The sequence below is a fragment of the Solanum dulcamara genome, chromosome 10, assembly GCF_947179165.1.
Source record: "Solanum dulcamara chromosome 10, daSolDulc1.2, whole genome shotgun sequence".
NCBI lineage: Eukaryota > Viridiplantae > Streptophyta > Magnoliopsida > Solanales > Solanaceae > Solanum > Solanum dulcamara.
The window spans coordinates 14,756,554-14,767,665 of record NC_077246.1 but is presented as its reverse complement, the minus strand read 5'-3'; the positions used below and the strand labels follow the sequence as shown (position 1 = coordinate 14,767,665).

The 11,112-nt window shown below is 37.4% G+C and overlaps 1 protein-coding gene across 2 annotated transcripts; it reads left to right on the top strand.

Annotated features, from left to right (window-relative positions):
- LOC129870029 (protein PAT1 homolog) lies at positions 1–10,907 on the top strand. 2 transcript variants are annotated; one of them, XM_055944603.1, is made up of 5 exons: positions 1–376; positions 920–1,065; positions 2,151–2,207; positions 3,268–3,331; positions 8,309–10,907. In XM_055944603.1, exons 1-5 carry the CDS (start codon positions 313–315, stop codon positions 10,423–10,425), a joined length of 2,448 nt encoding a protein of 815 aa, XP_055800578.1. In that variant the 5' UTR covers positions 1–312; the 3' UTR covers positions 10,426–10,907. The 2 variants fall into 2 exon arrangements, with proteins under 2 accessions (XP_055800578.1, XP_055800577.1); XM_055944602.1 differs by having other exon boundaries at positions 911–1,065.
- The last annotated feature ends 205 nt before the right edge of the window (positions 10,908–11,112 follow it).

Sequence of the window (11,112 nt, the reverse complement as noted above, 5' to 3'; positions counted from 1 at the left end):
GCGTTGCAACTTTTTTATCCCAAAGCCCAGATGGGTCACACCAAAAATCTCAACAGAAATTTCTCGTCTCTTCTTCTTTCTACCAATGAATTTCCCCATCCTCACAAACCCTAGATGAGGGTTTCCTCCTTTCCTTTCTCTCTCTCTCTCTAGATTTTAGCTTTTGACTTTCCCAAATTGAATGGAATAAGATCAAATAGTTGTCGCCTTTTTAATTAAGATTTTCCTCAAGTTTTTGGTGCTTGATTTCAAGTTGTTTCTCTCTTTAATTTATAAAAAAAATAATTCCCAGATTGATTGATTGTTTTGTATATGGACGGATTTGAAGGCGGTACCAGTAGTAGTCTCATGGAATTCGGTGACAACCGCCCTGCAGGTTAAAATTTGTTCTGTTTAGATCTTTGTTTTATTTGCCAACTTTGCTTTGCTTTGTTGCCAACTTTGTTCTTATCAATGAAATTAAACTAGTAAAAAAACAAACCTACTTTGCTTGTTTTTTCTTTACTTTTTAGAAATGGTGGTATTGGGCCACTGGATGAAATTACTTAGTTTTCTCCGCTCCAATGATCTTCAATCCAGCTTCATTGATGCAATGCCACAACCCATTTGGCTGTTCCTTTAAAGATTTAAATTTTGAGTGTTTTTGTTACCATAATAATTGTTTTACTGTGATAGTCTCTTTGGGATTTATGCATCCCTGTTCTCTCTTACTCTCTTGGTGTTCAAATGGTTTTTTTCACATGATTCTGCTGTTAGATTTTTTTTTTTTTGGGTTCATTCCTAGTATAAGGGGATGCTGGTGTAAGATTGATTGGTCACTCTGCATTAATTCTGTGTCAAAAGAAATTATTCATGGTGGATTTGCTTTTTACTGTTCATGGTTGATTTACAAAGTTTGACTTCCCTTTAGGTGCTGCAGCAGAGGAAAAATTTGATGCTTCACAATATGCCTTCTTTGGTAGTGACGTTGTTGAAGAAGTTGAACTGGGTGGATTGGAGGATGAGGAGGATGGTCTTCCTCCGGTTGGGTTTGATGATGAAGAGTATCAATTAGGCCGAGAAGAGGTTGCTTTTAACTTTTGACTATTTGCATTTATGTTTTTAGAATTCTTTTTTAATCGTACTTATGTTGGGGACAGGCAGTGTGTCAAATATCAAAACCACTTTTGTGTACATACCTTCAATTTTCTTATGATTTGGCTTAATAGCTTGTTTCTAGATGCTGCTTTATTTTTACTACTCTTATTTAGAATGTTTAATTTGTGTATCTTCTAATACATGGATAGACTCTTAGGTTTGCTTTTCTTCCCTCTCACCCGTGCGTTCACTGGTGGGAGTTGTTTTTAGGGGTTTTTCTAGTAGACCCTCGTCTTAGGCTTGTTTTTTCATTTGATCTTTAAATTGATGTTCTGATCTGTTTATGCTAAGAAGTTTGATTACCTCTGAAGCTAATTTCTTGGTCTGAATTCATTTAGATAAGCATTAATCGTTTAGCTACCAAATGTGAGGGAGGAATTCTTTAAGATTTGCATGCATAGTTTAGATTGTCATGGTTTTGGATCATGTTTCCAATCTTGTTTACATTCTCCTCCGGAAAATCATGTTTAGCATAGTTCTTTTTTCCTTTTAAATAGTCTAGACGAGATCTTTATATAGAAAAGTAAATTTTAGCTTTGGCATTTTGCCGTTCCGGTCCAACTAGTTTGGCATTGAGGTATAGGTTCTGGTGTTTTTGGTGTTTGTTGCGTTTTTTTCTGTTTACTCAGACAAAGTCTTTAGAGTCTTGGAGATATTAGGGTCAAGTCACTGAGCTATTGATCACTCATTTGATTGTGTTATTTTTTTTTCTTCTTTTTTGTTGAGTTGATTGTGGTAATCGTTTTCTTTTTGAGTATACTTGTAGGGAATAAGAAGGTTATTACGGACTTTGAAATGGTCGAAAACTTGTTTGATGAGAAATTGAAGCGGATAACAATGTTATAGTCTTGCATATTTGCAACGTTAGGTGTCATGCATACTAATACATTTCAAAATCATGGGTTGGTTCCTTTATGTGTTGAATGAGTGTGCGCTTCAGTGGAACTTTTATTTCTTAGTAGTTGGGTGCTAAATTGGTGAACCTTCTCCGCTAAACAATTTCTCGCTTGTAGGGTGAAGCTCTTGGATCTTTATCTGAGATTGATGACCTTAGCAGCACATTTTCCAAGGTAATTCTTTCTAAAGTGTCTTGGTGCAATGCAAAACATTTTTGTTATTAATAATGTGTTATATCTTTGTGAGGAGTAACTGAGATGACTTAGCTTACATTATTTTTCCAAGTGCAATGAATTTGGGAGTTTTAGATCCTGTTTAATTTATGTACCCTGTTCTCCAGAATGTTCAAGCTTCACAGGATTGTTAGAGCTTCCTTTGGTCTAGCCTTCTGACTAGGACCTCAATCTTTTGCCCATGTAGCAATGATTTCTGCAAGTTTGTAGTGCTGGATGCCTGAGTCTACTGCAACCTTATAGTACAGAACAAGATTGTTTTTCTATTAAGTCAGGGATAGTTAAGGATGAAATTTCTGACTCTGTCTTGTCCATGCGACAGAACCTAGTGTTAGTTTTTTCTCAAAATGTTAAAACTTCAGTTCACCCTTCCCCTTTCCTGGGGGAACTGCTTTTGAGCTCCTTTCTCTTTGGACGTCCATTTCCAAGATGAGATGGGCTCATCACTCCCAGGCATTAGTTGATTGCATTCTCGTTGTCCCTCATACAACTTTGTAGAAATCAAATAGGGGAAAAAGAAAAAAAGCTGATCCAACTAGCTTTTATAACCCTGTGATCAATTCCTTACTATCAATGCATTCAATTTGGTGTTTGAAAATATGTTTTTGAGAGTTGGTACCATGCATTGTTTTTTCTTTGCACATTTTGCTTATTAGAAATCCTGTAGATTTTAGAATCTTCTCCAGAAAGTTCACGGTGACCCTTCAATAAGTGAAATGATGGTACCACAGCATCTTGTAGCGCACTTTTACTTGATCAAAAAGAAGAAAAATAACAGCTTCTTATAGTGCACTTCCAGTGTCTCAACCTCCTTATTGATCTGATTCTGGTAAAACAAGAGTGGAGGGGTTTCATGAAAGTACTTTCCTGTTCATGTTGACCTGATGTTTTCTTGACACCTGCTGGAAGTTCATCACATAATGGTAGCTTGTCATCTCAAGTCCTACAAGCTGTTGTATTTCTTATCATTAATATCTTACTTGACCACCTTCTTTCACAGTTTAACAAGGATGATGGTGGCGCCATAAAGCCAGGATTTATTGGTGACCGGGAATACAGAGAGAGTAAGTATACTGTATGGATATCTTTTGGATTACTTTTGGAATATGTCCAATTTCGTTGTGATAAAAGCTATATAAATTTGAAAACAATGCCCAGAGGTCATACTATTCTTTTTCCTTTCTGGACATATTCTGGTTGTATCTTTTATAATTGGAGCCTTCAGAAAAGAAATAGATGGGCTACGTGGTCAGAAATTGTGATATGCATAAGAATATTCATATTTATTCGACTGTAGCCTAATTTGGCAAATGCTTTTTCTTAAGAAATTTTTGTACGTTACCTTGCTTTGTTAATTATTGATATTCTTTTCAAGTATCTATTGGGATTTTGCTTTTTGATGTTAGGGATTGTAGCTCTTCAGTTCCCGTAGTCTATATTTTATGTGCACTACACATATATCTCCCATGATAATTGGTGTAAAATATAATCCAAAGCAATATGTTGATTTAAAATTTTAAAGAAAAATTAGGTATGTTGAAATATTTCTTGTTTCTCATGCACCAACACCACCATTAAAGGTCTTCGGTTCGAGTCTCCTTGATACAAAGTCACCTTTTTAGGGAGCGCTTTACAACTCCCCCTCCAATGTGAAACTTCCTGATGCGAATCCAGATTTAGTCGGAACCCAATGCGGGTATTGGGCACAGTGGGAAACAAAAAAACCATACTAGGGTATTCTCATAAGTGGGGTTTGGGGTGGATAGGGTGTACACATACTTTATTCCTACCCTTGCGGAGTAGAGAGGCTATATCAGATAGGCTCTCAACCCAAAAGAAGTGTAGACATAACTTGATAGAAAGGAAATATCAAGATAAACAAAACAAATGAAGCAATAAGTAGTAGTGAAAATTGAAGAAGAAGATCCTATGCTAATACGAAATAATACATCACTTGGCTACTTACTACGCTTCTACCCTAATCCCATACCTTTCCATTTATGGTCATGTCCTTAATAAGCTGAAGATGTGCCATGTTTTGTATAATCAGTTCTCCCTAATTCTTGTTCGACCTAACTCTACCTGTCTTAAAACCTGATATATCTAACCTCTCGCACCTTCTTACTAGTGCATCTGTGCACATCCTCTTCATATGCTTAAACCATCTCAGTATCGCTTCCTTTATTTTGTACTCCACAAAGGCCACTTCCACCTTATTTTGTATTACTTTGTACCTAATCTTGTCCCTCCAAGCAAGCGTACATCCATCTTAGCATCCTCATCACCACTATCTTCATCTTCTGAACATGTGCGTTCCTTACTAGCCATCACTCTACCATATACAACAATGTAGGTCGAACCATCATTCTGTAAAACTTACCTTTTAGCCTTGATGATACATTCTTGTCTTGCCGTAGCCCTGATGCGAGCTTCCATTTCACCACCCGCTTGAATATGATGAGACATTATTGTCAATCTCATCGTTCCTTGGATTATGGGTCCAAGATACTTGCAACTTCCTCTCGTGGGTATGACTTGTGTACCGATTTTCACTTCCAACTACATCATGTGTTGCGTTATGTCATTGAAACTTTGATAAAAGATTCAAAGCTTTAGTTACGCCATCATACAATGTAATGATTTTTTTATTAATTAAAAAGTTATTTCATCCCCAACATCACCATATAATGAAATAATGTGATTTCTTAATCAATTAAAAAAGTAAAACATGAGTAAAAGAAAATAATGACAATTAGAATTGGAGTTACATTTACTTTGGTCGTTGCTTTGTTTCCTATGCAACATAAAATTAGATCAATGTCTGCTTAGATCATTAATTGTGAGCTGATGCTAAAAAACAATTGCTCCCTCTATCCCTTTTTATGTGACTCTCTTTCTTTTTTTGTCTGTCCTAAAAAGAATGACACCTTTCATATTTAGTAGTAATTTAACTTTAAAATATCCATTATATCTTTAATGAGATGATTTATAACAACATAAATATCTATGAATTATTTTAGACCACATTTCAAAGTCTTCCTTTGTTTCTTAAACATTGTGCTAAGTCAAACACTATCACATAAATTGAGATGGATGGAGTAGTATTCACTTTGGAGTTAAAAGTATCATAAATCAATTTAAAAGTATTCATAATTCAACAACAATAAAGAAACACCAAATAAAATAGAGGATAACCTAATTTCTTATCCAAAATTTTCCAGGAAAAGAAAATTAGTTACCAATTTTATGAAATGTACATAAAGACTTGCCTAAAATTCCCAATCCACATTATTATAACAAACAATTGAAGAAATTTAATAATGCTATGATTAAGGTTCACGCATGTAAGTGGTAGACTCCAAATCAAGCAGATATATGTGTAGAAAGAGAATTTAGGTAAGTATGATACCGACAAATCTACTTCCTCAAAGTTGGTTTTCCTCTAAAGTCATCCTTCGCATTACCATTTTTAGTCAAAAGAGTGACTTGAAATAATATAACTTAGAGAGATAACCATCAAAGGAGATGAAAATGGCCAAAAAAGGTGAGTGTAAATAAGTTGCTAGTCAGTTCTATTTCACATGAGAATATTGTAAAGAAAAAAGAACATGTTGGTTAATTGTCCACTCATAATCCCACAAATAACTTTTCTCCAATAACCTCAAGTCCTCAATTGGGAAGAGAAACAATGTTAATTGTCCATGGGTGGAATGAGCTGCCTCACGACGAACTGCGGATGCAATAATTTGTTTCTTTTTGAATATTTATTTTATAAAATATGATAAGAAACCAACCTTTCGAGGTGGCGCAGTGGTTTAGGCTTGGGACTTTCATGTCGGAGGTCTCAAGTTCGAAACCCCTTGCCATCGAAAGCAAGGGGTTTGCCTTCTGGATTGAGATCGTCGCATTGGGCTTGCCTAGTCCGGATTACCTCTTGTGGTTTGCGAGTTATTGCATAGGAGCAGAGGTTTTTACCTGCCCGCACCCAAAGGGTAGTGGCTGCGGGTTTTCCTTGTCATAGAAAAAATATGATAAGAAACTCGCAGGCTAAGTTGCGTAGATTCTTCACTTTTGATGCTATTTTTGGAGAATCCGACATGCATCCATTGTCATTTTTGAAGAGTTCGAGCAACATAGCCCGCAGGGTAAACAAAACCGAATTTTTCAAATTACAGAAATAACCTTAAAAGAGGACGTGGCAAAACCCACAATTGAACAATAAAAGAAGAAACAACCTAGTATTAAGAACCTCTTATTATTAAATTAATCCGACCCAAATATAGATCTAGTGTGCTAGAACTAAATTGGTCAGAAGATATAGATCTATGTATCAAACAATGTTGAAGAAGATTCACATCTATGCTTAATGTTGAAAGGGCATGCGGGAATATACCAAGTAGTATGGTGGAATTAAGTTGCTCGGACTCTTCACTTTTGGTTCCTCACCTTTGGGTACTTTGACCAAAATCGATGGAGAAATTCGGGACAAAATCAAAACAAAATTTAAAGTGAAATCGACGAAAATAGAATACCTTACTTTCTCAAAAGAAAATGAAATGCCTTATGTCTAGAAATTTCTATGTCAGTCCTTTTCATTTCATCTCTATCGGAATTCATCAATATTTTCTCCTTTTATCTCTGTCTTAGATTTTCCTCTTGATCAATATTTTCTCCTTTCATCTCTGTTTGGGATTCTCCTCTTGATTTCTCCTCAGAATATCTTGGAAGTTTTCCATATAATGTCTCATAATTTAGACATATTTTTACAACTCTAGTTGTAGATATTTGAATTATTTTTAGCTGAATCTCTGCACCCGTATCCATACCCCCAAATCTGAGAATTTAAACCATGAAGGATCAAACCTCTAGATCTGCACCTGTATCAGACACGTGCACCCGAGTCAGAGCACATTAATGGTGAAAAGCCATGCAGTCATCTAGGCATAAAAGAATACATCAATATTACGAAGCAAATTTTATACAAATAAGGTTTATGTAAAAAGCTCAATCTATTCCTATACAAATTGAGTCTTATCTAGCAAAATGTTTTATATCGAACATGATTTCTTCAACCACACAACTACTAATTTTGTAAGTATAATTTTAGTGGAATTCAATATTCTATATATTTAGAGCACAGATTCTTCGGTCTCACACAATTACAAAGTTGTAAGTATAATTTTAGTTGACGCCAAGTCGCCAATATCCTATATATTGAGTGAAGTCTTAAACTTTTAGCAAATAGGAATTTAGTTATTTGGAAAAAGAATTTGATTTTTGAAGGGTAAATCAAATTCTTCCAAAGTTTAAAGGTTGAAGTCAACTCAAATTCTTATGGTTTTCTAAATTGATAAAAATGATCAATTAGTTGGTTTATGATATACATTCTTTCGATGCTAAATGTCAGACATAGAAACAATCCATCTCAATGTTAGAATATCTAAGAAGGCTCTCAATATGTAAAACTCTTAGCTGGTGAGATATTAGGGAACGTGTTTTTAGCGTTCGATTGTAATAAGGATAAGAATAAAACATCAGCACATATACCATAGAACTTTAGGATTCTAATTTTACAAATTTAGTGAAATAACAATATTAGGTAAGATTTTGAATATTACAATTACAGCCAACATTGAATTGCTTCTTAAAAGGAATTTTTTAGAACTTTTATAAAGGGAATAGAAGTCTATCAACAGTTCAAGGATATTTTCGTTGATCAACATTTAGTGTTTTAGTATTCGTGCTTTTATGATATAGATTAAGTAGCAAATATGCCAAACAGCTTGACTGGGAACTTGAGCTTCTTTGGTGGTGAGTTGAAATAAAAACTTGGCGACTTCAGTTCACATGCATCACTTGGTTATCACATATAGGTCACAATATGAGTTTTTACTTTTACCTTCCTCAGTAGAGATGTAGTTTATACGTTATAGTTCTCTTACCATTATAAAGTTTACTCTGGAGATCATCGTGCCTTATTTAATTCATTTTTGGTTAATTAGTTAACTGAGGTATATTTTTTCTGTATGATCATGTTTCAGGCTCATCAGCTGTTGAGTGGTCACAAGATGCAGATTTTCGTAGTTGGATTGACCGGCAAGCTCTTGATGGGGGTGAAAGCAATGACAGCAGAAGATGGCCATCACAGCCATACTCTTCTGCTGTTCACCTTTTGGAATCAAAGACTTTGTACAGGACTTCCTCATACCCTGAGCAACAACAGCAACATGAATATCAACATCAAACTCCGAACCACCATTACTCCAGTGAACCAGTAATCATCCCAGAATTGCCTTTCACTTCATTTCCTCCTAGTGCGAGGCATCCACAAGCTTCCGCAAATAACCAGTTGCAGAATCCAAATGGTCCAAATCATCCCGGTGGACAGCAAATTCCAGTTTCCTCGCCTAACTTTTCGCCCTTCTTAAACACTGCAAATCAATTAACTGCCTCGCATCTTGGCCCGCAGTATGGTGGAAAGTTTGCTCAGGGCACGCTTCCCGGGCTTCCTCTTCATAATCAAATTCCAAGCCAATGGTTGAAGCAATCTACTTTGTATCCTGGGGAGCAATCAAGCCTGACCAGTAATATGATGCCCCAGCAGTCACATCGCCAAAATGGTTTCGCGCCACCACATGGGGGGCTCCAGCAACCCCAGCAGCCTGTCCAACAGCACCCCTTGCATCCACCCTATGGCCATTTGCCAGGGTTGCAATCCCAGCTGTTTAATCACCATATGTCTCCACCCTCGCAGATGATGAACAATTTTGATATGCTTGGGTTGGCTGATTTGAGAGATCAAAAGGCAAAATTAATGCTGAGAGGCAGACAGGGCCTGCATTATTCTCAACTAGGCTTTGACGTTAGTAGCCAGAGAAATGTTAGCGCATGGCCAAGATTTAGATCCAAGTACATGTCAACAGATGAATTAGAGAATATTCTTAGAGCACAGCTGGCTGCTACCCATAGCAATGATCCTTATGTTGATGATTATTATCACCAAGCTTGTCTGGCCAAAAAGTCTGCTGGTGCAAAGTTGAAGCACCATTTCTGCCCAAATAATTTGAGGGATGGTAGTGCTCGAACTCGTGCTAATACTGATCCACATCCTTTTCTCCAGGTTGATGCTCTTGGAAGGGTTGCTTTTTCTTCTATTCGCAGGCCCCGCCCGCTTCTTGAAGTTGATCCACCAAAATCATCTGCTACTGGATGCATTGAACAGAAAATGTCTGAGAAACCCCTGGAGCAAGAGCCAATGCTAGCAGCTAGGGTGACTATTGAGGATGGACTCTGTCTTCTTCTTGATGTTGATGATATTGACCGGTTCCTACAGTTTAACCAGGTTCCAGATGGAGGAGACCAGTTGAAACGCAGGCGGCAGGTTCTGCTTGAGGATTTGGCCTCATCACTTCAGCTAGTTGACCCCCTTGGCAAAAGTGGCCAGTCTGTGAATTTGGCTGCTAAAGATGATGTTGTCTTTTTGAGGATCGTCTCACTTCCCAAGGGCCGGAAATTGCTAGTACGGTACCTTCAGCTTCTTTTCCCTGGAAGTGAACTAACCAGGGTGGTTTGCATGGCTATTTTCCGTCATCTAAGGTTCTTGTTTGGCGGGCTTCCAAGTGATCATGGGGCAACTGAGACTACTGTGAACCTTGGAAGGACTGTGTCACTGTGTATTTGTGAAATGGAGCTCAAAGCACTTGCTGCCTGTCTTGCATCAGTGGTTTGTTCAGCAGAGCCACCTCCGCTCCGTCCCGTTGGAAGCCCTGCTGGAGATGGGGCATCTGTTGTTCTAAAATCTATTCTTGAGAGGGCGACTGAGCTCTTAAGAGACCCGCATGCTGCTGGCAAGTGCAGCATGCCTAATAGGGCATTCTGGCAGGCCTCGTTTGATGCTTTTTTTGGGTTACTCACAAAATACTGTTTCAGCAAATACGACAGTGTAATGCAATGTTTCTTGACACAAGTCCCACCAGATGTGGCTGTTGGTGGATCTGATGCAGCCAAAGCTATTAGTAGGGAGATGCCTGTTGAACTTTTGCGTGCAAGTCTTCCTCACACTAGTGAACAACAGAGAAAGATCCTGTTAGAATTTGCACATAGGTCCATGCCTGTGCTGGGTGTTGGTAGCCAAAGTGGGGGAAGTGGTGGTACATGATTATTATTGGAGATTGATCTCATGTATTTGATGTTTCCTCGAAGATTGTCATGAAGTATGCCAAAACGCACCGGTTCATGGATTGCTTTCTTTGGCACATATGGTGTTTATGACAAAAAATTGTTGAAGTTGCAGGACATGGAGCTGGATCATCTGTCGTATTCTGGTCTGTGAGCAAGGAATTTGATTCTCGTTTAGACATGGATGTGGTCATGCCTGTTGGTACTGTGCTGCTTCAGAGAAAGTTGTGAAGTAAGGCTGTTGCTGTAATATGTTCTAGTTTTCTTTTTGAATTTGGAGTTTATCTTATGCTGTTTTCTCATCCATGATAGTCCTATATTCTGAGGGATTTTTAGTATAACTTGTACAGTGTTCAACTAGAGAAAACATTCAGCTTCTAGTTTTGGAGGATATGGGGAGGAATATGTTATAAGTTTCCGGTGTTTGATAATTATGTGAATGAATGTTGAGGCTTTGGAACAGTTGGTGGTACCTTTTGGTTACTTAAGAAAGCACTAGCAAGAGGTAGCACTTATTTTCTGCCTTGAGTCTGAAATATTCAGACTAGAGAAGTCGTGACTAATATCAAATAGTCAGGGAAGATAGTTTTAATAAAGTGGGAAAAGATAGCGCTCAGGGCTTTGGTTTAGTGGTAAGAGCAAAGTGTATCATGTGTTGGTTAGGTAT